The 27,005-nt window shown below is 58.6% G+C and overlaps 1 protein-coding gene across 3 annotated transcripts in view; it reads left to right on the top strand.

The window, feature by feature from the left end:
- Window positions 1-1,748: 1,748 nt before the first annotated feature.
- Gramd4 (GRAM domain containing 4) overlaps window positions 1,749-27,005 on the top strand; it is a 52,454-nt gene continuing 27,197 nt past the window's right edge. For 2 of the 3 annotated variants that reach the window (XM_010634304.3, XM_010634305.3), the window contains exons 1-3: window positions 1,749-2,065; window positions 11,458-11,668; window positions 15,863-15,983. In XM_010634304.3, coding sequence (XP_010632606.1) covers window positions 11,507-11,668; window positions 15,863-15,983 — 283 coding nt within the window. In that variant the 5' untranslated portion in view covers window positions 1,749-2,065; window positions 11,458-11,506. Of the gene's footprint in view, window positions 2,066-10,659; window positions 10,742-11,457; window positions 11,669-15,862; window positions 15,984-27,005 lie in introns of those variants that run through there. The other variant, XM_010634307.2, reaches the window with a different exon arrangement.

Genomic DNA, 27,005 nt, shown 5'->3' with positions numbered 1-27,005 from the left:
GGGAAACAGGAGCTGCAGGCTGAAAGCCAAGTCCTGCAGCCAAGTGGGTGCAGCAGCGACGGAGTGGCCCGTGCATGCCACACTTATCAGCTATGAGGCCAAGTTCAGGCCCCAACAGAAGGAAGGAACCAGTGGCTGGAGGCACAGCCTGGCTGTGAACTCACACTGTAGCCCAGGATGGCCTTGAACTCGAAGTGATCCTCCTGCCTCAGCCTCCTGAGTGCTGGGATTACAGGTGTGCGCCTCCATGCCCGGCTCAGTGCCTTAATTTCTTAAGGTCAGTGAGACTCATGCTGCCCTCTGAAGGAGCGTGACCAGCATCTCATAGCTGATTCTGCCGTTGTTACCCAGAGCCGCCACCCCCTTCTCCTGGTGGCAGTATATTGGGCTATTGTCCAGGGTCTTCCCAGGGGCCCACATGGAGGGCCACAGGGAGAGTGCTCTACCAAGTCTTGCTGGAGCCAAGGGGACATTTTCTGGCTCAGGCCCGGGCCTGGGGGTGTGGCCACCTGTGGTGTCAGGGCTGTACCTCGCCCTGCTGGTGGCTGTGTTCCCATCCTGTCTCCCGCTGTGTCTCCCGAGCCTGTGCTCCAGGCAGCCTCTGTCACACATCTCAGGCTGCCTTGGTTTGTCCTGCAGTTACGCAGGTGCTGTCTCTGCAGGGGGCTGGTGAAGGCCCAGTGGTGCTCGTACCCAGGGGGAGCGGGGTGTAGGTGTGGGCTGCGTGTGTGAGAAGGTGGCACCGAGGGCAGCAGGTGTCTCTTCCCTCACCAGTGCCTCAGGGCTGCTGCAGCCGAGGACTGTGGGGCTGGGAGGGCTTATTGGAGGAGCAGCCGTGGTGGCCAGTGAGAAGAAGCAGGAGGAGGGTGCTGGTTCACAGTGGAGAGTGGAAATGCCACTGGGAGACTGAGGGTTCGCTGGGTGAGCAGTGGGGCCGGGCCGTGGAGGGCTGCTGTGCGTAAAGATGGTGACACTGACCAGAGATCGCCTAAAGGCAGACAAACGTTTGTCCAGGGAGCATGAGGCTGAGGCTGAGGGCTGGCAGCAGGGTGAGGTTCATGGTGCCCAGGGCCCTCCTAGGGAGCCCGGAGGCATCTGGCAGGAGCAGGCTGCCCTGTCCTGCTGCACGGATTCATGCCTTGTTTCCTCTTGTGTAACAGGTGTGAGGATGAAGTCAGGTCACAGGGGACCCCCGTGGTCCCCTCTCCTGCCTACATATGGCTGACCTCGAATCAGGGCTGTGTCCTCTGCCAGTGTGGGCTCCCCTGAACCCCTCATTTCTCAAATCGCCCACACCTGACCCGGCCCACGGTCCCCTGCTGGTCTCCTGGCCAGGGCCACCTCCCTGTGTGGGTTCCTGGCCCTGAGGACCCCACCTCTGCAGGTCCACAGAGTGGGAGTCATGGACTCGCAGGCCCACCTGTCATGCTGTGCCAAGCCTTACCCTGCTCCTTCTCAGGTGCCAGCCAGTAGGGTGTGCCAGGCTCGGGAGCTTTGTAGGAGGAGCCAGGCCCTGCAGGGCAGTGACCTTCGACCCACTGGGTGCTGGCTGCTCTGGGCAGGTCAGGTGACGAGAGTGAGGTAGGGACAGACTCTACCCAGCGCTTGGCTGAGAGCTGGGTCAGGGCATGAGTGCTGGGGGCTGGGAGATGGTGGGCTCCAGGCGGCCCCTTCTCCAGGAGGTGGCATCTTGGGCTTTCCAGGGCTGTTGTTCTGCGTGAATTTTTTCTTTTTCTCCTCCTCTTCCTCCTGTTGTGCTTTGGATCTCAGCTGTCCCTGGGGCTTCCTCCCCCACAGGGGAGGCTGTGGGAAGGTGCATGGATCACGGAGTAATCAGTGATTCATAATGTGATGGGCTTGTTGACAGGTGTGGGGAGGGGCATGCCTTTGGGGAGGACGCCTCAGCCCCAGCCTCTTCCCCTTGGACTCTGTCACTGCCTCCCAGCTGCCGTGGGGTGAGCAGCTCTCCTCGGCTGTGCTCTCTGCCATAGGCCCAGAAACGCTGACGCCAGTGACCGTGGAATGACACCGCCGCCACCGTGAGCCTAAACAAACCTTTCCTCCTGTAAGTGGATGTTCTCAGGCGTTCCTCCTGGTGACCGACAGATGGCCACTGCCACCCCTTCCTTCTCTGCCGGTGCCCAGATAGCAGGGTGCTGGCTGGTGAGCCCAGGCGTTCGCGCTCCCCATCCAGTGGGCCTCCTGGAGCCCTTTTCTTCCACCGTGAAAACCGTGCTGGAGAAGCCAACTTTGCCGTGGTCCTTTCTTGTGTGAGCAGGGAACCACCCTGGGGGTGGAGTTGCAGTTTCGTGGGGCAGTCAGGGTGCCCCCGTGCCCGTCCCCAGCGGGAAGGGCATTTTCCTGCCCCTGCCCACCGTGACTGTGGTCTGTCAGGACAAAAGGCCTCGTGATGTACGTGTAGCTGGTGTTTCACTCCTATAAGCACAGGTTAAATCATCTTCCCCGGTTTAAGATCTGCTTGTATTTTTCATTTTCTGCAAACTGGGCTGTGGCGTCTGTCCATTTTTCTACTGCTGTCTCTCAGCATTGGACACACTAATTCTTTGCGATAGGTGTTGAAATACTTGTCCCCGAATTATCTTTGACTACCTGTGAAAGATTTTGTCTCGCAGGAAATTGTTTTTTGTGGTTTGTTTTTGGGCTGTGTGTGTGTGTGTGTGTGTGCTGTTGGGGATAGAGCCCAGGGCCTGGTGCGTGCCAGGCAGGCCCTCTGCTCACAAGCTGCATGCCCCACCCAGGGAAACTGCTCACTCCAGCTGTCTGGTACTGTTTCACATCTCTCGGGAGGACCTGACTGGTCCCAAGGTCACAGATTGCCCCTCTGCACCACCTCCGTCCTCTAACACCTTTATTAATCTCCACGAAAACCTTTGATCGCTTTCCAGGTTTTTCTGCACACGTGTGATGTGTGAGTCTGACACTCTTATCCACACAGCTACCCTGTGTGCCAACACCAGTTGTTACAGTTCAGTCCTTCCCTCCCAGCTTCAGATGGCACCTGGGTCTGTGTCTGTGCCTCTGGCCTGACTCTGCCCCTGGGGGTGCGGCCCTGTCCTGTCCTGTGATGTGCGAAGCCAGGCTCCCCACAGCCCTGTAGCTATTCACACTCTTCCTGGCTCCTTAACTCACTTAATTTTCCTTATGTGCCTTAATTTTAGCCTGTCTTCCTTTGTCTAAAAGTTTCATGTTGTTTATTTAGGGGATCATATTCAATTCAGACATAAAGCTGAGCATGGTGGTTCACATGTGTCATCCCAGCACTCAGGAGGCTGAGGCAGGAGGGTCATTTTGAGTTAAAGGCCAGTCTGAACTATGTAGGGAGACTCTGACTCCAAAAAAAAATTCATAGGGCTGGGGATTTAGCTTAATGGTTCTGTCATCTGCCTCACAAGAGCAAGGACCCAAGTTCAATCCCTGGTACCAAAAACGAAAAAAATTCATAAATCACCTTGCAGAGAATTGGCCCTCCCTGTGTACCCCCCACCCCTGTGTGTATATAAATTGCGCTAAGGTACTTACTGCGTAAGACTCACTGTATTCTCCGTGACTTCGAGCACAGTTCAGTGGCGCCAAGCACAGTCGCGTTGTCACACAGCTGGCAGAACTTCCCTTCTCACACTGCAGCTGTGCCCCTCCCCTAACCCCAGGCAGACGCTTCTGATTCCTGTCCCTGTGACTCTGAGCCCTCTAGGGACCTCAGGTGCCCTGTTGTTCTTTGGTGTGGCTGACTCTGTGCCCGACCCCTGCTCGTGTAGACGGATACCCGGGCTGATGCCAGCCTCCGGCGGTTGTGAGCATGGTGTGCAGGTGTCCGTCCGAGCTGGCCTTGCAGCTCTTCTGGGGGTGGATCCAGAAGCGGGACCGCTGGCTCACACCGTAGTTCCATGTTGAGTGTTTTAGAACCTCTGCTCCTGCCCACCCTGCCCAGCTGCGGTGCTGGAGTGAGGCTGCAGCCCTGCGGCTCCGCACACCCACTCCCAGGCCCCTGTCCCGCTGTGCAGCAGGAGCATTTGCTCCCCTTGGAACAGCGATGGGTTGTGTTTCCTCTCAGAGCCTCAGTTTCCTTAGCTCCTTTGAAAGGGGTCACAGTACTCGACAGTGATGGAGACCTCGTTCTAGTACTGCCAGGCCTGAGGTGGGCACTGCTGTGCGGGCACGGGCTGGGGTGGGGCTGGCAGCCGAAGCGGCGCTGTCCCCAGGGCTGAGCGGCCGTCAGTGAGTCAGGGGATGGGAGGGCTCCAGAGACCACGCCTGCCTGCAGCTCTCACGCCCACCCCTGCTGCCCACTGGGCTGCGTCTCCACCGCCTGTTCCCAGCCTCGGCCACCACCCGCTCCTCTGCTGGGTCGCAGGTGGCTGGTAGCCAGCGACTCACTGAGGCCTTGCCTGCGCCTGCTCTGGTTGCTCCAGCCGAAGGGTCTGAGTGCCCTTCTGCAGTGTGCTCCGCAGCTCTTTGTGCCCTTGGCCCGCCCTGTCGCTGTCGCTCGGGGTGTCCTCCGGGCTGTCACTGTCTGTCCCCAGGCACTGTGGCACATTCTTCTCCCTGTGTAGAGCAGTGCTTTCCCTGTGACCAGGAGGCAGTGCCCACTGAGGCTCAGTCTGCCTGTCTGCTCAGCTCACCCGGCATGCAGTAGGTGGTGGCTGAACGCTACAGAGGCGGCCCAGTCATGTGGTTCTGAGGACCCCTGGCCTGTGGCTTTGCTGTGGGGTGGGGCAGGTGCAGCATCGAGGGACAAGCTCCTGGCCCCTGGCACGTCCAGCTGCAAGGTCACCCTCCTGTGTCCGGGGCTGCTCTGGGTGGGGCTGCTCCAGGTGTCACAGTCCTGGTGCCCGCTTTGTCTATGTGAGACCTGCGTGAGTTCCCATCCTTGGAGGCATTTATAGGCCTGGGGCAGGAGAATCACTCAGCCTGGGACCAGAGCCCGCCTGCTGCCACCTGCTCCCTTCCTCCTGCTGCCCACCCAGCACTGCAGCTGGGCTGGAGTTGTGCAGGGGCTGTTGTGTGGCCCTTAGGGACTTTGTGGCCACTCCTGTGCCCTACTCGTCATGATGAACATGGAGGCCCTCCTGGAGGGAGGCCAGACCTGGGAGAGCTGCAACTTCCCAGCCCTGCTGCAATGACAAGACAGTTGCAAATCAAGACTTTGGCTAGAGGGAGTTCTTATGTGGGCTTCCTGTTGCTTAGCTTTTCTGCTTATACTATCTGCTCCTAAGATTCAGACTTTGTTGCTAGCTTTGTGTTGTTCAGTGAATATCCTTAGGGCCACACTGACAAGTCCCCCTCTCAGTATCACAAGCAGAGGGGCTTGTGGGCTGTTGAACAGCGCAGTGGATACATTAACAAAGTCATGTGCGGGGGAGGACATCCTGGGCATAGCCTTGAAATGCTACAGAGTCGGATTGTGTCCCTGTTGTGCTACTTGGCTCTCACTTTGCCTGCCCTAGCCTCAGTTTCCCTGTCTTTCAGTTGGTTTATCAGTAGCTCCTCACTGTCAACATTGAAACCAGGTGGTATCATCATTGGGCCTGTAATTTCCTGACAGTTACTTTGCTGTGGACCCAGATATGGGCTGTGCCTCTGGCCCTGTGGAGAAAGATTCTCCTTCAGAGCCAGGTGGTGCCCAGGCAGGCTTTGGGCATGAGGAGGTCTGGGGACAGTAGGGGCACCGTGCAGGGGTGCTGGGACTCTGCTGGGCTTGTGACAGGAGCCTGGACCTTGTCCCGGTCACCTGGAGACCATCCTGGTGGGCGGCGCTCACACCTGCACTAGGTGCCCCCTTCTCTTCACTGATGGAGCAGGAAACCGAGGCAGAGGCCCGGCCTGATGGGCAGCCGGGTAGAAACTGTGTCCTGGGGCCCCCAAGGGCGGAGGTCCAGAGGAGGAAGAGGAGGAGGAGGCGCTGCGGGTGGACGATGCTGAACACCCTGCTGCGTCTGCTGCCTCCAGGCCCCAGGCTGAGCCTTTGCACTTTGGGCAGGGGGTCCTTGCTGTCCGGTGGCCCCTCCCCTGCGGCCTCCCTATCCTGTCCATCCCAGGACCCCGGGCTGGGTCCCCACTGGGAAGCTCGGGGTGACAGCGTGTTGGGAGCTGTGGCACAGCAGTGTCACCGCAGGACGAGCCCTATTTGCTGGCCACTGTTCTTGAGGATGGGTCTACCTCTTTGCCACCATCACCACGGCTGGTCCGGTGTGGGCCTCTGGCACCTCGCATGTCGCTCTCCGTCAACCCTCTCAGCAGTGGCCTCGCTACCTCCCCCTCCAGCCCAGGGATGGCACACACGCCTGCAGCCTCAGGCCTGCAAGCGTGAGGACGCTGATCCCTTTTGGGCCCTGCACCAGGCCACCCGGGAGTGGAGGATCCTACTCGTGCCATTCCTGAGCACCGATTGCTGGGCCGCTGGGAGTTCCGTGAGCTCACTGATACAAGTGAAAGTGTATAAACCTAAGAGTTAATAAGCAAGACTGAAAACAGAGGGACAAACCCAGAGTCTCATCTTCTGGAGTTGTTCCCCATGTTTTACTGTGGTGCTCGCCGGGCACGGGGTCGCTTATGTTTGGGTGTTGGGTGTTCTAGGTGGTGACAGCTGCTGGCCAGGGCAAGGGTCACAGCCGGGCTCAGGGTGCCCCTCCCTGTTTCTAGACCATCCAGACTCACGGCAGCAGCCGAGACGATGCTCACATGCAGTGTAGAGCCGGTGGGTGCAGAGTTGAGGCTGGTGTGACATTCTGTGCTGATATCCGGGTTATGGAGGTCCCTCGGCGGCCCAGCCTGCAGAACCATGGGGGAATTGGGGCAAAGGAGGTGTCTCCTGGACAGCCTTGAAGTCGTGCGGATCTGCGTGCCTCCCTGAGCCTGGTGTTGGGGAGACGGGGACAGCTCAGGGCACAGGGTGGAGCCTAGTGCTGTGTGGGCATTTGGGTCCTTGGGCCCCTGCTTCAGGCTGTTAGGGAGTGATAGGGCTGGGACTGCTGGCCTTGCTTTTCCCTCTCAGGAATCTGCTCCATCCTCACGCCCTCGCCAGCCACCCTTTCCACCTTGTCTGTCATCTGGGGATCTCGCTGTGACCCAGGCCTTGCTGACTTTGAGTTTAGAGCCGTCTTCCCGAGAGCACCAAGCCTTGGCCAGGGACACGGGGACTGGGTGTTGCCCAGCATCCTGGTGCCCCGGATGTTGTTGCGGAGTAAGAGTTGGTGTCCTGTGGGAAAGCGGGCACCGTTTATCTGGGGTCGGTTGGGGGAACCACCGGAAAAGGAGGGAGTGAGGGGCAAAACTGGGCAGGCTGCAGGGCTGTAGAAAGAAGCCAGGGCCAGTGATGGTGTGGAGGAGGCTAGCGCCTGCTGGCTCCTGCCAGTGTTGAGCTGGGAAGGGGAATGAGGCCTTTTGTGGTTCCCAAGCCTGGGTACAGACACTGCGTCCTTTGTGCGTCCGGAAGCCACTCAACGCTTTCACAAGCAGCATGCTTGCACCCAGGCGGCCAGCTGGACTCCAGCCTGCTTGTACAGAGGGCCTGGGGAGTCTGGGGTGCCGGGAGCCCCCACAGTCCTGCTCTGCAGGCGCCGCCCTCCCCAGGCCTTGCGTGTAGCGCTGGCTCTGGGAGATGTGTGGTTACCGTTTGCCCCAAAACAACTGCAGCTGAGCTGTTCAAGCGGCCACTTCCAGTGGAGGTCCGGGGTGCAGGCTGGGGCAGGTGGGCTGTGCTCTCCAGAGGTTGGTGGTCTGGTCGGACCCCTGATGAGGGACAGCAGGGGCTGCTGGGGAAACAGCAGCTCCCGGGAGCCATGAGGGCAGGGGCTGGTCCCTGCTCAGGAGCAGCTCTGGGAGTTTGGGCTCCGTGTCCTGTGCAGTCGGACAGTGGGCAGGGGCTGAGTCATGAATGGTGGTGTCCTGAGGAGAGCAGCTGGGGTATAGGCTGGGACGGTGAGGACGGGCTGGGCAGATGGGCGTGGGGCTGCAGGGGACACCGTACCAAGGACAGCAGGTGCTGAGAGCCTCCAGCAAGACAAGTGGTGAGAACAGCTCTTGCTCTGGGTCTACACCCCGATCTGAGACCCAGCCCTGGGACGCAGGCCAAGGCACAGACCGTCTTGGCCTCAGCCTCGGTTTCTCTGTAAGTTGGGGTATGCTGTGTGGCACAGTGTCTCCCTCAAATGTGTGCCCCCGGAACCTGCAGTAGCACCTTACCTGGAAACAGGGTCAGGGAGAGTTTGTGAGACAAGGTTGTCCCGGCATGGGTGAGACTCTGCTCAGCCCAGGCTGGGGGTGCTGGTGTGGACGTAGAGGCGCCCTCCCCGGGACACATGCAGTGTTAGCACAGCCAAGCCAGCGCCCCTGGCCTGGTCCGTGGCATGGAGTTCTGCCCTTCCAGCCTGCAGCCTGCAGATTCATGTTTTTAAGGAACCCAGGGGTTTGGGCTGGAGGGCAGGGATGGACCTGAAGGACACCTGCTCCTGGGCTGCATGTTGGGGTGGGCACCTGCCTGGGGCAGGGTGAGCTGGCTGCAGAACCGTGGTGGGGCTGAGCCCCATCAGTGGCCAGCCTGTGTCCAGTATACCATGGGCGACACTGGGCGCCTTTGTCCCTCTCCCCGTGTGGCGGCCTCTGTAGTGGGCCTGCTTCAGGAATTCAGAATAGCAGGGACGAGAGCTCAATCCAGAGCCACCTGTGAGCCAGGAGGAGCGCACGTACCACCGTGCACTGCTCTGCTCAGGGGTGTGTGTCCCTGTCCGCTCGGGAGTGTGTGCACAGCCTCTGGCAGTCGTGGGGTCTCTCTTTTTGCTGCTGCTCCAGTAGGAGGAAGGGGGACAGGGCGGAGTTCGGATGCACAGGAAGTAGGTTTTCTGCTGCGCTAGGATTTATGTGTCTGTCCCTTTCCCACCGTTGTAGTCTCACGTTCTGCATTGGAGCCATAGCACTGGTGTCTCTGGCTGGCTGGGGAGGGGACTGTGGCAGCAGGGTTTAATGAGTGCAGTTTTAGCTTCACATGGATGGTGCATTCTGGGGCAGATAACGCAGTGTTACCCACCACACCTTTTAAAATGAATAGGTTGAATACTTAAAAAGTACTAATAAACCCAATTAAAAAAATAAAATGAATAGGTTGGGAAGTCCTATGTGTATTTTACCCCAATAAAATAATGTCTTCAAAAAAGCAACAGGAAAACAGAGCTGGCACTGGAGAGAGAGCGGCTAAAACTACCCTGAGCTGGTGTCGAGTGCAGCGCCCCGCACATACCATGTCACCTTCCAGAATCAGTGTCCTGTGTGAGGCCACCGTGCACAGTGCGGGCCCAGACCCTGTCCGTGGGCTCCAAGGTGGCACGAATGGTGAGCAGCGGTGCCCTTTTCCCACACCCTCGTGGAGTGTTTCCACGGGTGGGATGGGCTACGTGTGTTGGGTTTGGCCCTAGACTGGCATTCCGGGGGCGGAACTCCTGACCAGGGCATCCGCCCTCTTAGCCCTCACGCACTGGTGAGTGCTGTTTGCTGGTTGGTAATGTTAGCATCTTGTGCAGGAGTTAGGAGGTGGGCTTGTAGCTTTTCCCAGTTGATTCAAGCTGTCTGGTAACCAAGATACTCATCTTCAAATGTCATATTAGCTACTCATACTCAAACTGTTTTCTTCCTTATTTTCCTTTTCCTTTTTATTTTGAGGCAGGGTTTCACTAAGTCTATATGTTGCCTAGGCCGGGCTCAAAATTGCCGGCCTCCTGTCCAGCTCCCTGGAATGCTGAAATGTCAGATGTGCTACACTGCCTTGCTTTACTTTTGCTTTTTACCAAATGGGAGGTTTTTATATCTGTCAAGTTGTCTGTTAGATTTTTTTTGCTATGTGAATTCATTTTTCAGTCTTCTTGTTTGTTTATTTTATTTTTTTGGTACCGGGAATCAAACTTGGGACCTTGCTCTTATGAGGCAGGCAGTGGACCCGCTGAGCTAAATCCCCAGCCCTGTTTATTTTGAGACAGGGTCTCACTATGTAGTTCGGTCTGACCTTGAATTTACTGCCTGAGCCTCCTGAGTGCTGGGATTACACCTGGCTCGGTCTCTGAATATAGACCATCATCTCCTCTCTAGGGTTTGCTAGCAGCAAGTTCTCTTTTCTTTTGGTTAATCAGGTTTTCAGTTTACTGTTCCGCCAGCCACTCCGAAGTTCACAGTTCCTGTATGTGACATTCCCCGCGTGGTGGCCTGTCCTCCACCCTCGCCCCCTGCAGTGCTGCCATCCATCCACAGGAACCACCCATGTAGGTTCCATGACTCAGGGATCTGGACGAGGACCTGTGCCAGGAGCACCCCCGGGCCCTCTCCCCAAGCCCCAGCCTCAGCTGCCCCTCGGCTCAGAGCTGGCTTTTACGTCTGCCGGCCGAGGCCTGGGGTCCCCACCATGCGCTAGTCTCATCCTGAGCTGCGGCACCATCCTGGGCAGGCAGGTGGGTTGGGTCAGTGGGCACCTCCCGCTGCCATCAGGCTGGGCTCTGTGCTGCTGCCCCCAGCAGGAAGCTGTTCCACTCCATGCCTTTTCTTCCTCCCAGGGAAACAGTCCTGTGGCTCCCTGGGTCCAGGCCAAGGTCAGGCCCTGATGTGGATCCTCTCCGATTCCCAGAATGCCTTTGCCTCGTCAGGCTCACTCCTGCCTCACAGCTGGAAAGCCTGGCTGGGACCCTGGGGTGTCAGCCCAGTGCTTCCCGGGACCAGAGGCCTAGCAGCCACTGGGAGCCAGGTGTGTGGGAGGGGACTGGGCCCTGGGCTGCAGCACTGACTTGGAGCTGTCTGGGGGACTAGAGCTGAAGCCGGCATCCCTCGCCCTCTGCCCATCCAGCTGTGCGCGAAGTGCTGGACATTAGGAGGTGCTGCCACTCCCAACCCCCTGGGAGTCTGGGTGCTGTCCTGGCTGTCCTGGTGCAACTGGGGCATGTTAATCTCTTGGTGCACACAGGTGTGCATTAGCACAAGTACCTGTCCTGCTGCTGGGTTGGAGGAGGAGGCAGGTGGACCTTGGCCCCCCCCTGCAGCTGAAGGGTGTGGGGCTGCAGCCCTACTGGGCCCCTGTCTCTGGCCCTGAGGGGGCTTTGCAGAAAGGGTGGGGCCTGGGCTGAGCCTGAGGACAAAGCATCGCCCAGAGATGTACGTCTGCTGGGTTGGTGACAGTAGCACTTTTGGGGAGCAGTCAGCCCTCTCTTTCCTTAACCTTGGGTCTGAGTCGCCATAGTGAGCCAGGATGGCCCAGTGCAGGCCTAGGTGTCCTGCTCTGCTGGGCTCTGGGGGCCTGGGCTAGCTGAGGTGGAGCAGGAGCCTGTGGCCAGCGGCTTGGTGGGGTGGGCCCGGCCTGAGGGTCACGGGTGAGGTCTGCGGCCACGCCCTGCCAGCGGGAGCCTGGGGAAAGGCACTGCAGGGGCAGGTGTTGCGTGGTGAGTGACTGAGCCCCCTCTCTTGTAGGGAGCCCGCCCGTCATGTGCAGGTGAGGCCCAGGAGCTCGGTGCTGAACATGCTCAGGAGGCTGGACAGGATCAGGTTCAGAGGTCCCAAGAGAGAGGACTGCCTGGACCTCGCGGAGTCACCCAATGCCTCGGACACTGAGTGTGCTGACGAGCTGCCCCTGAAGATACCTCGGACCTCGCCCCGTGACGGCGAGGAGCTCAGGGACCCTGTGAGTACACCGAGCCCAAGTGTCCCTGCCATCCCTGGTGCATGTTGGGACTCATTCGGGCCCTCAAGGGGCCCAGTCTGGGGATGTGGGCAGACTGCTGTCCCGCGGGGCTGGCCGGACATGGGAATGGGGCCTGGTGTCCTCCTTGCCGTGCTTTGCCGTCACTGGTCCACCGCCCCTCCAGACTGCTCTTGTCTCTGGCTGACCTTTCTGTGCCCAGCGGCTGCACGTCTCTGCCTTCCTCTCTGGTTGGCAGACTTCTCGGGCGAAAATGTTGCTGACCCTGGCCTGACCATAGAAGTGTACAGGTGGGGAAGGTGCGGGGCAGGACCCGGCATGTCTGAGCTTCTGTGTGTCTCGCTGTGTCACGACCCCGACGCTGGCTGGACATCGGGCATCCCTGGATCACTTCAGCTTGCCTGTGCTGGGGTGGGCATGGCCGGAGGGTCCTGCTTTCTGGAGGGGCTGCTCCCTGGGGTTTGGATGAGCAGAGCAGGCAGGAGGAGCACTCTGTGGCCTGCCTCTTCCCAGGCTGACTGGGGCGCCCCTCCTCCCTGCTCACAGCTGCCCAGTGCAGCTGTGGGCGCCACCCCTGTGCCCGTCATTGTTGGTGGCCTATGGGTTTTCTCCCATCCCGAGCCAGAGTTTCATCCCAGATGTGGCTGCCGTCACTCCTTTCCCCGATCTTGCATTATTAATGTTTCCTAATAGGGCCGTAACTGTGCCCTGCTCTGGGCAGAAATTAATAATTTACTGGTGCTACCCCTTAATAGCCTGGTTGCCCGCCCTGTGCCGCCTCGGTATGGGTGGGGCTGCTCAGCTTCCCGTGCCTGGCTTGCCGGTGGGTCTGACACTGTCCAGTCTTCAGAGGCCATGGCTGGTCCTATAGCTCCTGCTCTGTGTTGCCCTGCAGGTGCTGTCCAGGTGGCAGGGCTTGTCCCTGCAGCAGGGCTCTCTTGCCTGCCGCACGGTCACCCCTCGCCCTGTGTGGTGTGCTGGTGGCCAGGTAAATAGCAGTGTGGTAGGCCTGCAAGCTCCCTTCCTGCCCCTTGGTCCCTTGGAACTTGTCTTGCCCGGGCTGAGGGGTGGCACTGTCCAACCTGGTTTCCTCTGCTACCATGAAAGCCCATTAGCTTCAGGCTCCTCGGGAGCCAGAGGCCCAAAACTTGCCCTGTTTGAGGCTTTTGGCCTTCCCGCCCTGCTTCTACAGGGACATGCAGAGTGCCAGGGTGTCTGTGCCACCCCACGGCCTTTCTGGGGCCATCGTCCCCATTGGACAGATGGGGAAACTGAGGCTCTGGGTGGCTTTTACAGCTGTGGTTGTGCTCCTAGACAGTGGCAGATCCCAGCGGGACCAAGGCATGGGTTCCAGAACACAAGGCTGCTGCTCCTCTCCCGCCTTGTCCTAGCCCCCAGTCCACTCCTTCTGTTTCCTGATCATGGTGGGCACCATTGTGATTTGAGCACAGAGACATTTTCATGGAAACAGAGTTCTTTCAAGGGTGGGTTACTCTCCTGTGCTCCCCGGGAGCCCCGAGTGTGGTAAAGGTAGGGACTTAGACTGGGGGGACAGGTGTGGCCACGTGGGAATGTCATAAGTGAAGGCCCTGGCAGCCCACAGGGGCTCTAGCTTTCTACTCCCTTTCACTGGAGGTGTCATCCCTGCTGTAGGCAGGAGCCCTGATGATGCCAGACGACACTGGCTCCCAGGCCCCTGGGCCTGCCGTGTCACTAGAGGGGGAGACCTTTGTTCTCCAGCACCACCTATGGAGCTCCCGGGGTCCCGTCGCGGGCAGGGTGGGGCTGGCAGGCCCTGTGCATGGGACATGCTATTTTTAGCAGGTGCTGTGCCGGCAATTCGTGATTCTGTGCTGTGTCATCTGTGTCAGGTGATGCCTGACAGTTACCTAACGCCTGGACGTCTCCCGGGCCATCCTCGGGCTGCCCACCTAGGTCACCTGCAAGGTCTCTCTGCAGATGGCGGGGAGGGATCACCCCTGTGAGCCCAGGTGTGGCCCTCAGGCTCTGCACCTGCAGATGCCGAAACCAGAAAGAGCAGGTGCGAGGTATGGAGGACATGTTTCCTGGCAGGCAGGGCTCATGGCAGGCCGGTTGGACTGGAGGGTGCCAGGACCGTGCGGAGGCTCCTGGGTGGGGAGGGAGGCTGTGAGCTGTCTGGACTGCCAGATCGCGTTTCCATTCATCATTGATGACCTCCTCCAGATAGCCTTGCTGAGCTGGGACAGGGTGGCTCCGTGTGGCTCACCTGCCAGGGGAAGGGGTGAAGTCTCCAGAAGGCCCAGGGAAGGGACAGAGTGGATGACAGCAGGGGCGGGGCTCTAGCCAGGTTCACCTGCCAGGAGGCCTGGAGCTGTCTGGGTGCATGGGGGTGAGTGGGTCACCCATGGCCTGAAGATTGTTAGGAGGTTAAAATGTTTTTTCATAGCAGATATCCCAAACGCCTAGCACGCTTCCACTAGAGGGAGTGCCTGCGAGTGCATGTGCCCTGTGTGCAAAGCGTCACCACCTCCCAGCCAGCCTGGCATCTGCTGCCCGTCCCCACACCTGCTGGATAATTGTGGGGCAGCTGCCAGGTGTCTGAGCACCTGACTTTGCTTTCTTGTCTGTCTTGTTTTGTTTCTTTTTTTTTTTCCAGTCCTAGGGATTGAACCCAAGGCCTACGTACCCAGCCTTTTAAAAAATATTTTTAAACTTTTTGACAGGATCTCATTAGGTCACTCAGTTGCTCATCTTTACTCTGTCAGGAACCCGCAGGTTCTGCAGCCCTGCCCATCCTGCGTGTGTGGGGCAGTGGATGCTGCCTGCAGCCCTGCTGCCCACTTGGGGCTTGGTGGCCTTCACCAGGCCCTTTGAGCTCATCAGGGGCTGGCTGTGCTGGGACACCTGTGGGCGGATGTTTAGACAAGTGACAAGTGACACCTGCCTGGCCCCGCCCCTACATCCAGAGCTTCCTCCAGGTTAGCCTGGAACATAGACGTGCAGGTCCACCCCTGCGTTGGCTGTGGTGTGTGGGGTTGCCTGTCCCCCTCCCGGCCCTGTTGAGCTTTGGTCCTTGGGACCGTGGACAGGTGATCCGAGGTACTGAGGCACATTGGGCTCCGAGCACCCAGGCTCTCCTGGCCTCCTTGAGCAGTGCCCACAGATGGTCCTCCCCAGTCAGCATCGGTGCAGAGAATGACTCCAAGTGGCACTTAGGGCAGAGGGACTTATCCTGCTTTCAGCCTACCCCACAGTTCTCCCTGCTGTCGTGCCAGGCTCCAAGAAGGCAGCAGATAACATGGCCTGGCCCCTGCCCCCAGGAACATGTGTCCCAGAGCCAGAGTAGCTGACAGTGAAGGTCAGGTGCCCAGGGCCTGCCTGGAGCCACTGGTTTCCATCAGACCCTTCTCTAGGCCGTGGCCTCCAAGCAGGTGACAGTGTTAGAGAGCATCCACTGTGCTGCTCCTGGGCAGGCAGTCTGAGCATGGATACTGTTTCACTACCCCTAGCCCTGGAGGAGGAGGTCTGGGGCCCAGGTGTGGAGATCAGTCCCTGTCCCCTCAGGGACTCCTGTGCGTTTTCTCACTGGGCAGCCCCTGTGCAGGGCGACCATGTGAGCGCCTGGTGTGGCCCTGCAGGCCTCTCTCCTTTCCCTGTGGTCAGCAGGGTGCAGAGTGGCTGCTGTGCCCACCTCCTGAGCATGTAGCCTGTAACTGGAGCCGGCTCCCTGTGCTGGGGACAGGACAGTGGTTTAATGAGTCTCTGTGGAGGGGACGTGAGGTGACTGTCCCTGATTCCCCTCAGGCCTTGGCTGCCTGGGAGCTGTCTTCTTTCCCGTGTGCTCTGTGTGCTGTGGCTGCACCCTCAGCCCCAGGTCCCGTTGTCAGGGTGGCCGGCACGCTTTGGCCGGGCCGCAGCACCCCGTGCATACTGGCCAGTGCCGCTGCCCACTTTCTTCCTTCGCAGCCCAAGATCGGTGGTGCCACCGTCTAGGAGCTTAGCACCTGGTTTAAGGGTTACAATTTCTCTGTTTCTTGATGTCGACCTCACGTTGCTCCGAGGGTGTCTATGTGCTGTGAGATCCTGGGCTGGTAGGGCCTGTCGTGCTGACCTGCTGTCCCAGGCCTTGGACCCTGTAGATCTGCCTGGGGGAGACCATACGGCCACCTCTGAATCTCAGTGTTTTCCTCCCAGGCAGGTCCAGGGACCCTCATCATGGCCACAGGTACGCCAGACTTCAACCGCACGGAGTCCGATCGCCTGAACGAGATCAAGGGTCACCTGGAAATCGCTTTACTGGAGAAGCACTTCCTGCGTGAGTACCAGAAAGCACTTCTAGGAGATGGGAGCCCGCAGGAGAGGAAACTGAGGCATGGAGGAATGGAGTCACCTGTGGTTGGGTGAAGTCCTCTGACTAGTTAGGGGCGAAGCCAGGGAGCCCAGTCAGGACCCATGTGGGACCCGCTGCGAGACACCCTGGTGCAGCGAGGCTGAGAGGAAGAAGGTTCGGGAGACAACTTGGCCCTGTGTGCAGAGCAGGGAGCAGGGCCGGCCTAGGGAAGGGGCCTTTGGGACTGGAAGCCCTCAGCCAGGGGCGGTCACCTGTCAGTCACCGCCCTCTTGGTGTCCTGCGTATGTAGGGTCCCCTTGATGCTCTGACCAAACAGCCTTTGGCTTTGCCTGGTCTCCGTTCTTGGTCATCACGTGCCTTGAGGGCTGGGTCTCTGCGCCTCTGCTTCCCTCTGCCTTCCAGCCCAGGCCTGCACAGGTCCAGCAGGATACAGACTTTCGGCTTAGTGTGGGTGCCAGTTTTCCATCCAGCGTCGTGTGGGAGCCTGGCCATGCTCTCCTGCTGTGGGGCTGGGAAGGCTTAGCCAGGCCCCGGCGCTGGGGCTTCTGCAAGCCACACCTGCAGGCTGGGGGCTGGGCTGGCTCCAGCGTCGGCCCGCTGACAGCTGCTACAGGACCAGGGTGGGCGCATGGCTCATGGGTTCATGACTCGGGTTCACCTGGTGACAGACCAGAGGGCGGTGCTGAGCCCTTTGGGGTGGGTCAGAAGCAAGACAGCCACGTGCCTCTTCGGGTGGCAGGATCCCTGAGGAGAAGGACAGAGGAGGCCACCTGCCCGGGTGTGGCTGCTGGTGTCCAGGGATGCACTCACCGCTCCACTCTGTCCTCGGTAATGCACGGGGTGTCTCGTCCCATTCCCCGGGGGCTCTTGAAGTGGGTTGTTGAGTTCAGCCCCATGCTGTGGGGTGGCAGTCACAGGCAGTGTTTTGCTTTCGCTTTTTGTGGTCCTGGGGCTCAAACCCAGGGGCACTCTATCATGGAGCTACAGCCCCAGCCTTTTATTTTATTTTGAGACAAGGTACCGCTAAGTTGCCCAGGCTGGACTTGAACTTGGTGACCCTCTTGCCTTAGCCTCCTGAGTACTGGGATTATAGGTGACCCAGCTCATATTTTTTAATTATGGAAAATTTTGAATGCACACAGAAATGCAGCACATAACATCCCGAGCTCTCTTTTTGACACACAGCATCAGCTCTGACAGGAACCGGCTTGGGCCAGCCTAGCTTCCTCTTCCCCTTCCTCGCTGGGCATTTCAGACAAACCCCAGCCTGCAACCTATTGTTTCATCTGCGAATATTTCAGTAGGTAACGCAGTGTGTTTTATAGATACAAGCTGGGAGTCTGACTCTCTGAATTGCCCATCCTTCTGTTCCCTGGTGAGGCAGGGATTTGGGAACACAGGTGGATCCTCTCTGGGGTCCCGAGCTGGACAGTTGTCACCAGGTCGTCCTCACACTGGGGGTTGTGGGATGGCAATCTCTACTTGGGCCATTGAGCAGCCAAGAGCAGGCCTCCCTTTGCCAACTGCTTGGTGAGCCTGAGGTCTCAGACTTACAGGAAAGGAGGAGGCGCACTTGAGCTTTTCCCTGTTCTCCTTGGTTTGAGGCAAACAAGTTCATTCCTCCAGGGGAGCCAGCAGGGCGTGGCTTCTTGTGGGGTGTGGAGATGATGGGTTTGAGCACTTGGATGTGTCTTCCACATGGGGTTTTTGTCTACTGTGCTTCTGAAGCTTGGCCTTTGGGCCGTGGAAGTCCCCAGCAGTGTTCCTGAGTCCTGTTCTGGTGTGACAAGATATTCAGGCCCATTGCACACACTCCCTGCCCAGCCCTGGATGATCCATGGGCAAAAAAAACAGCGCTGGCTCCTATTAGAGAGGGGCAAGGCTCAGAGGCCCTTACTGCGCTCTCCGACCACCGTGGCGCCTGGTCTGCTGAGTGGGTGTGGACAGAACATGGGCAGGAGCTTGTATCCCAGCCCTGGCTTCTATTCAGTCTCATTAGACTCTCACCTTCCTTTCTCTCATGCTGAAATCCTGGTTTGCAAAGAGTGACACCAGCATTACTCATTGGTTGTATCCCATGAACACACACACACACACACACACACACACACACACACGCATCTCAGGGTAAGATACCACGACCGCTGCAAGCTGGGGATCAGAAGCACAGCCTGCGTCTGTTTCTAGTTCCGTTGTCCCTTGAGAGATAGGAATCCCTGCTCTCAAAGTCACCAGCACGAACCTGTCCTTCCTCCTGGCTGTGTGACTGAGTCAGTGTATGGCTGGCTTTGTTTGTTTCTCTTCACTTTTGATTTTTAGAGATTGCCTTTTTTTCTTTTAACTTTTGTATTTGGACACAATTTCAGGTTTACAAAGAACTCCTATTTTTCATCTAGTTATTCCTTAAAACTTCAACGTTTGTCCCATCTGTCTGCCTCTCTCTGTCTTCCCATCCATCCGTCTGCACATCCATCTGTCCGGCCCTCCGTCACCTGCCTGTCTGTGTGTTTGAGCTGCCTGGTGGTCAGGTGTAGACATGAAGCCTTGGGTGTGTGTCCCAAGAGCACGACGGCTCTTTTGTTATCAAAGTGTCTTCAGAGATCAGGAAATCACCCCTGATGCGACCTAGAGTGAAACCTTTCTCTGGCCTCACCATGGACCCAGCCATGTCCCTTATGGCAGAAGAAGTTCTGGGTCGTGAACGGTGTCTGGTCCTCAGCCCTGTCATCTCCACTCCTGGAGCACAGCCCAGCTTTCCATGTTTCCTGATGTTGATGCTGGGAGAGGACGGGTTGGTTCCTTGCTGAATGTCTGCCATTTGCATTGGTGTTCTGTTGCCTCACGGGGAGACAGGCTGGGCAGCTTGTGGCCTGTCTTCAGTGCGTCCTGTTGGATGGTGTCGTGTCATCTTATCCCATTATGCATGTCAAGAGTTTGTTATAAAGTTAAATGTTTGTTGTTGTTGTTTTGGAGATAGTGTCTTGCTCTGTGACCGAGGCTGGCCTCACACTTAGGGCGATCCTCCTACCTCAGCTCCCCGAGTGTTGGGATTGCAGAAGGACACCAGTACATCCAGTTTGAAGTTAAATCCTTATAGCTATCTAAATTGTTTAGTGTGGTGTGTACCTATAATCCTAGCTACTCAGGAGGCCGAGGCAGGAGAATTACTTGAGCCCAGGAGTTCGAGAAAAACCTGGGCCACTCAGTAAGACCTTGTGTGAAAGATGAATAAATATACAGAGCTGGCCACGTGGTCCCAAAGTCAAGGTACATTCAGAGAAGTCCAGTTTCTCTCCCTGCACCCCATCACCTCATCTTTCCCTTTCTCTGTGGACAACTAGTTTTCTTTTCATTTTGCAGTAATTCCTTCCGCTGAATTTTATGTAGAAGCAGACGTGTATATTTTTTCTCTCTTGCCCCACACAGTTCCGCCCAGTGGTCACGCCAGGATGGCACCTGGTGACAGTCACTTGACTGTTTACATCTGTGTCCACAGGGTGGCCATGGCATGGCCGATGGGCAGTGACACCGTCCCCATCCTCTACCGTGAGAGGTGGTACAGGTGGCTCTTCCCAGATGCCTGCGCCTTCCAGACTTGGGAGGGACTTGAGCTGTACCCAAGCCTGTTGCTGCGGACACAGCAGGAGCTGGTGGGTGGAGGTGGGGTACGAAGAGCCCAGGGGCGTGTGCTATGCGGTGTTATGCAGTCCTGGGAGCCACACGTGTGTCCGCCCGTACTGGGCCTACACCAGGTGCTGGTTTGGCTGTGTTTGTCGCCCTGGTCTGTGGGAAGGAGTGTGGGCTTGGGCTGTGCAGGGAGCATGGGTCTGACTGGAGACCCGGGCATGTGGTCCACATCCACCCCTTGTGAGCATTTCTCTAATCAAGGCCTTAACCTGCCCTGCTGTCAGCGCCTAAATGGTCAGAGTTAAAATCCATTCAATTATCTGCAGTCCCTTCTCTCAGAAAGTGGGCTCCTCAGAGGAGGAGAGGAAATAACCCTGGTTTCCAGCAGCCTTCTCCAGTTATTAAACATTGAAGAGTACAAATGTTCTGTAAGGAAACGACACTGAAATGCGTCCCAGCCCCTGGCTGAAGGCAGGCGCCTGACTTTGTTAAAGAAGTGTATAAATAAATGAAAAGCACCTGGAGTGGACGTGCATAGCACTGCAGGTTTATATATGTGAGTGTGTGTTTATTGATCACCTGAAGGGTGCAGGCTATGAGAAGCGAGACTCTCCGAGGGCCTCTCCCCAGAAACTGGGTGTGGAATTGGATCTGGGAGAGAGAGCAGTTTTGAGGACCCCAAGGTCCTGGGGCTTCCCAGTTGTTGGTGTGAAGCCTGCAGACACCTCCCCGGACAGGCGGGAGGAGGCGCCTTTGGGTGCTGTGCTGCATCTCCAGGCCACCAGCAGCCATACAGTGCCAGACCCCTGCAGCTTCCCAGTGGGTGCAGCCAGCTGGACGGGGTCCCCAGCATGGGACTCAGAGAAGGGGTGTGTTTCACTACCCAGACCCGATGTTCCTGGACGCTTTTCCACACCCTTGGGGTCCAGCTTCCCCAAGGCACATACTTCCCCTGAGGGGCCCTTCAGGGAGGGAGGCTTGGGCTGGCCAGCCTGGGTAATCGGAGGTGCCCTCCTCACCTTCCCTCGGAGCTGCCCACTGCCTGGATGGGTACACAGGTGGAGGCTGTGTGGATGGCTGGCTGTGAACCCGTGTGTAGACCAGATGTGTGGGTGGGTGCACTGGGGGTGGATGGGTCGGACAGATTGGCTTCTCCATCTACCAGGTATACCCTCTGCACATCTTTCATGGCTCCGTTGGGCACCTGCAGAGCCCCAGTTCTCCATCCTGCCTGGTATTGGGTCTTAGTGCCCCTTTGCTCCTGGGCAAGCTCACCCACTCAGCCTCGAGGCCCGGCCTCACTTGGCAGGAGGTTGGGTGTCGCTGTCCACCTGCTGCCCATGCTAAGCAGGGAGCCTATAGGGAAAGGACCCTGGCATGGTGGGTTGAGCTGCTGGGCGCTGAGTGCTTGGTTAGAAAGAGATGAGACATGGGTGGGAACAAAGCACACGTTTTTGACACTGGCATCTCCCAGCTCAGTGCTGAGCCAGGGCCCTACGTCCAGCCCATGGGCGTCAGTTGTAATGCACCACATAGCACTGAAAGGCTGTCATCGCTTCCTGAAAACCATGCTGGCTGGGAGCCCACTTCTTATATATATATATTTTTACATGGGAATAAAGATCAATGCACTATGTGTCCATCCTACACCACACTGAACAGCAGCTGGTCGTGTCAGAGTGTGAGGCCCCTAAAGCCTGGCCACCACCTGTTTACCAGTCGGTGCCTCGTCCATGGTTTGCTCATCATCCTGTAAATGTCGCCTCTGCGTGGAGCCATAAATAATGTACCAGTAATAGATGAAGGAGGGAGCGCAAGCCGAAGATTATAAGAAGGTAGAGCGTTTCCTGCGATAAGCTCTTTCCCCAAGCACAGTGGGCCGGGAGGGCGGAGGCGGACGTGGCCCTTGCTAGTGGCTGAACGTGAAGGTGTGGGACAGGGAAGGTGTGGCTCTGCGTCCTAGAGAGGTCCGCAGTGATGACGGGAGGCATGAGTTGGGCCAGAGGAGCCCAGGTGCCAGTCTGGGCGCAGGTGCGGGCAGAGCCTGGGGATGTGTGACCTGTGCTGCAGGTGAGCCAGCCGCACCTGGCTCGGGACGGCTTCCTGTTTCTGCCCCGACAGCCCCTGCCCGAGTCCTGTTCCTGGCCAGCGGGAAGTCTTATTTAAGGGTTATCACTTGGGTTTTATTTCTGGCTGAGGCTGGGCCTGTGGAATTGTGTGCCAGGAGGACGCTCGCTTGAGAGCTCTGCTGTTAACAGATTTAGAAATAGCCTCGAAGCTGCTGCTGCCTCCCGATAACTCCCCGTGGGCTGGCTGCGTGGTGTTGGGATTGGGTGGGGAACCGAGGCTGCACTGCCCGGGTCGGCAGTGGGCATGGGTCAGGTGTCTCTTCTGTGTCTCATCAGATCAGAATGCTGTGGGGACACAGTGGGCACCTGGAGTCTCCTGTCCCTCTCCCAGGCCCTGGTGGAGGTGTGAACGTGGACCGGGTGGGCGGGTGGCAACCTGGTTCTTTGGAGACTCCTTTGGTCTCTTTCGGGTGAGTTCAGTGTGACCATGTTGCCCTTCTGGGTGCCTCTGCTGGGAATTTCTCCTGGTTTCGGGGGCCCTGAGTCTGTGGATTTTGCTACTTCCTTGTGGAAGCAGACCAGGGGTCTTTAGAGACAAAAGAGGCTGAGCCAGGAGGAGTGCCATGAGTTTGGGGCCCGCCTGGGCCACATAGCAGTTCAAACACACAACGAAGTAAGGAGGGGTTCAGGAAGGATGGCCACCCCTTCTTAGAGTCCCTGGAGACTCCTCAGGGAGCTTGGCCTGGCTTCTTCGGATCCCAGCTGCAAGACTTTTGTGAGCCTGAGGTGTCCCTGGGCTCACGGGCCATCCTCTGGGCCTCCTTCCCTCTGTCCCACATCCTTCATGTTTTGCTGCGTCGACTGCTCTTGTGGAGGTCGGCGTGGGGTGGCCTCATTGCCCCGGGGGCCACCCTGGTCTCTCTGCCACACACATGAGTGCCCTGCTTGCTGTCCTCGTGATTGCTGTCCTTGATTGCTGATTTGTTCACGTAGGTATGGAATTCCCTGAATTACGACATTAACTTCTTCTGGGATTTGCCCTTGGGACTTGGAAGATTCAGGGTCTCCTGAGTCTCATCCCCTTACCCTACCCTCCTGTGAGCTGCCTCCTGTCCCCGACCACCTAACCAGGTCGGCTGAGTTCTCAGAGCCCAGTGTGGCCAGCATGGGCCCTGGAAGAGGAGGTCACGGGGCCGGCATCTCCAGTACTACGAAACAGTTACTCTGCGTCTAATGTTCCAGGCTGTGTCTTCACCCCAGGTCCCCACCTGTGACTTGGCTGCCGGTGGGTGTGGACTGAGGCCTCCCGGTCTGGCTGAGCTCTCTGCTCCAAGACAGAGCAGCGTCGAGCACTAGCACGCTGCAAGACCACACATCTGACCCGGAACCTCCCTTCATTGGTGCTTCTCTGGGGGGCCGGTTAGAGTGAGTGTTTGTGGTGAGGGCCACCTTGCGGGTGGGCATAGGACTCTGCTTCAGGTGTGTTAGGAACAGCTGCAGGAGGGGAGGAGATGGGAGAAAGGGCTGGCTGGGGTCCCCGAACCCCAGAAGGGCCAATCAGACTGCTAGAGGAGGGCTTCTTGTTTTGCAGCCCTCAGAAAGACAGGAAAGCCCACCCTAGGCCCTGGCCACTCGGGACTCCTTGTCCTGAGGGAGAGTGTGGCGCGGTCGGATGGGGCTCTGAGGTTGCCAGACACCTCCACAGAGCCCCCGGAGGAGCATGGACGGTGGCCGCCGTGGCCCTGAACCCTGCAGATGGCCCCAGGGGGGGAGGCCTGGGGACAGGCGGCCTCTGGACTGACCAGCTCAGCACTTTCCACTTGGCAGGAAGTCAGCCCCGCTCCTTCCCTCATCCAATGAGAAAGGAAAACCGATGAGGATGACGGGGTATTTGTGTTGCTTTTGTCCTGTGGAAGGACGGCTGGGCTCTGTGCTGCGTCTGACCTAATTGTATCACCGTGGGCGGAGGCCTCTAGTGCCCGCTCGCCGGTCTGATCACCGTTGCAGGCTCGGGGGTGGGGGAGGCACTCCGCCGCCCAGACTCCGTGGGCTCGGAGAGAACTCATGGGATGAGGGGTCAGGATTTGGGCTGGCTTTATTTCTTTAGCTCCCTTTGTGCTACAAGCAGAGGAGACGCTGGGAAAAGGCGGGCAGCCTTCGGCTCTCCTGAGATGCACAGCAGATCTGCCAGGCTGCACGGCGGAGGATCCGCCCCCTGCCAGGGCCACGCCAGCCTGGGGTGTGCCTGGGAGAGCCCATCCTGGGGAGCCTCAGTGCAGGGAGGTGGCGGGAGTGACGGTGCTGGTGGTGAGGGGCTCTTCTCGGGGAGACACATTTAGAGGTGCTGTGTGTCCTGCTGGCCCTGTAGAGGGTCTCTGTGTGTGTGTTGTCCCTGGAGCTGGCTCAGGTTTCACAAGTGCTCTGACCTTTCACGGTTTGGTGGAACTGGGCGGGTGTGGCAGGGACATCTGCGTCAGGGAAGACGTGGTTTCCTGTTCTTGATGCCAGGAGAGGGCAAAGGGCCTACCCTGGTGCACATGGTGGGGAGGAGGCATCTGGGTGGCCTTCACCTTCAGACGGTCCTGGATCAGGGAGGTGTTGGGGTGTGGGTGCTGAGGGTGCAGAGGGACAGAAGCCTTAGCCCCTCCTCTGCTGCCATGTGCCCTGCGCTGGGATCCTACGTATTTGTCAAGCCAGCGAAGCCAGCACTCAGCCAGCCTAAGTATTATCAGAACCTGTGCCGACCTCTGTCCGCTCCTGGTCCACCCATCTGTGTTTTGCCTGAATGGGGCAGGCCATTTGTAGCCAGCGAAGCCAGCACTCAGCCAGCCTAAGTATTATCAGAACCTGTGCCGACCTCTGTCCGCTCCTGGTCCACCCATCTGTGTTTTGCCTGAATGGGGCCCCAGGCCATTTGACTCAGCTTCTCCCGTGTTCGGCAGTTGTACCAGGATCTTGGGCTTGGTCTTGTGTCCCCAGGTCTGTGAGGTGGCTGCGACAGGAAAGGGAGCCTCTGGGTCACCCTGAACACCTCTGCATCCTCCTTGGAAAGGAGATTCTGGGATGGTGGGGGTGTTGCCTTGCCTGTGGGCTATGAGCTGATGCTCCAGGGTCTGTCACTGGCCCCACTGCAGCCTTAGTGAGTTCCTTGTTCTGGTGCTGTGGCCACAGAGTGGCTGGCAGGACAGAACTAAGTGTGGCTTTTCCTTTAGAAGCTTCTGTTTCCAGAAGGGCTCAGCTTGACACCCTGAGACCGGAAAGGTCAGCAGTCAGAACTAAGGCCACCCAGACCATGGCTGTCACCTGCCTGAGCCTGTCAAGGACCAGTCTGGCCTGGGTGCAGACACCAGCCCTACGCGCCAGGAAGACGATGGAACCACATGGGACACGCTCCCCCCACGGCTGTGATGGGATGGCCGTCCGCCTGTCAGCATCGTCACGCACATGGTGCTGTCCGCGGCTGCTTCCCATCTTTTCTGTGGTCCTGGGAGTGGCCATGTGTCTGAGGCCCTGCTTTGACCAGCTGTCCACACTGCCCAGGTCCTCCCTGAGGCCTCCTCTGTCGTGAGCATCTGTCACCTTTAGCTCTGAAGGAAGGTGGCCCGTGTGAGCCAGTGACTTGGGAGTTGCTCCCTGGGAAGCAGGTTGGCCATTGTCACCGTAAATGGCAGCTCTTCGCAGCTGGTGTGGGAGGGAAGGCTCTGCACTGGTGTGGAGGGGCCTGGCCGAGCCCCAGAGCCCCTCAGTGGTGTACGGTTCTCCTGGGACACAGCCCCCTCGGTCCTTTACTCCTGTCCCTTCTTTATCACGGGTGTCCAGGATGTGCCTGGCACACCAGGCCGCCCGGGGTCACGATTGGCCCTGGAGGTGCTTAGACAGCTCTACCTCTCTGGGCATCTGAGTTGGCCTCTGACTTGCTCCAGCTGCTGCCCGGCCCCCAGGTGGAAAGAACAGAGCGGGCAGCTGTGGAGCTGAGCATCATTCCCACCTGCTCAGGTCAGATTTTGTCACAGGTGTGGGCTGAGGCCGCCCCCACCAAGGGCTGGTACACAGAGGGCCCAACTGCCGGACAGGCCAGTGGAAATGAGCCCTTCCTGTGCGCCAGAGGCCCTGACCATCTCCCTGCCGGTACCAGGCCTGGCTGTGGTGGGCTCTCGAGGGTCAGGGCTGGCAGGGTTCTATAGGTTCCTGCAAGCCTGGTGGGGTGTCCATGTAACCCCTCAGATACCCGGAGCTGTATCCACCCCGTGTGCAGCTCTCACTTGCTGCCCAGGGCACAGAGGGCAAAATGGAGTCCCCCACGGTGTCCCAGCAGGTCCCATGGCGGGTGCCTTCTGCACGGAGTGGTCCCAGCCTGCCTGAGCCACTGAGACTTGAGAGGCAGCATGGCAGCCTGGCCAGGGAGGGTGTGGGTGGAGGGACCGAGGGTCACAGCCCCTTTCCAGAGCGTGGCCAGCCAGTGTTGGCAGGCGGCCCAGCTGGGGCGGGACCTCGAGTGGGAGTGGGAGGCACAGCCCTCACGTCCACACCCGCTGTGTCCTCGAGCTCTCCGGGTCGGTCTTCTCCTGCTGCTGTGGTGGGCAGCCGTCCCCTCGGTGGGCGCAGCGTCGTGGACTGTGCCTGTTCCCTGCTGCGTGGGCAGCCGAGAAAATCCCTGGGTTATTTCAGTCCTTCAAAGGGAAAAGGAGACCATGTGGAATTCAAGGGGAATTTGTCCTGACACCTGTGTTCGGCATCTCCGGTTCCAACCACCATCACGCCCAGCCACGGGGTTGGTGTCAGACGCTGTTTCCAGACCCAGTGGGGACAGAATCACACGGGGAAGGTCTGGGTCCCTGGGCTGGGAGGTGGCCAAGCCTTCTGCCCTAGTGAGAAGTCATTGGTCCTTGGAGGCTGCTCCTCCTGCAGCTTTGCGTCCAGCAGTGAGCCCGTCCACACCCTCGGTGCCATGCCTGGTATGGTATGGGGGACAAGGTCACTGAGCTGCCAGTCCCTGACCCCACAGGCATCTGCCCCCGACGAGGCCAAAAGCTGGCCTATCGGCTTTTGGGGCTGACCTGGGTCTTTGAGGCCTCTTAGGCCGCCCTGGATGTTTGACCCCAGTGCCTTCATTTCTAGGAGCTGCTCCCTGAGTGTAGCTTTTGCTTGAGCCCTGCCCCCTGGCACGGCCATTCTCTCTGTCAGAGAGTGGCAGAGCTGGGCCGAGGCACCTGCTTTGGGCTGCCAGGCTGTGCACAGGTCCTTGCTTCACTCCTGCCTGCTGGCCACAAAGAGAAGAAGCAGAGGTGCT

This window comes from Fukomys damarensis, unplaced genomic scaffold (assembly GCF_012274545.1).
Source record: "Fukomys damarensis isolate Sample0158 unplaced genomic scaffold, DMR_v1.0_HiC HiC_scaffold_19, whole genome shotgun sequence".
In the NCBI taxonomy this organism is placed as follows: Eukaryota; Metazoa; Chordata; class Mammalia; order Rodentia; family Bathyergidae; genus Fukomys; species Fukomys damarensis.
The sequence above is the reverse complement of the archived record's forward strand: the minus strand, read 5'-3'. Positions and strand labels throughout refer to the sequence as shown.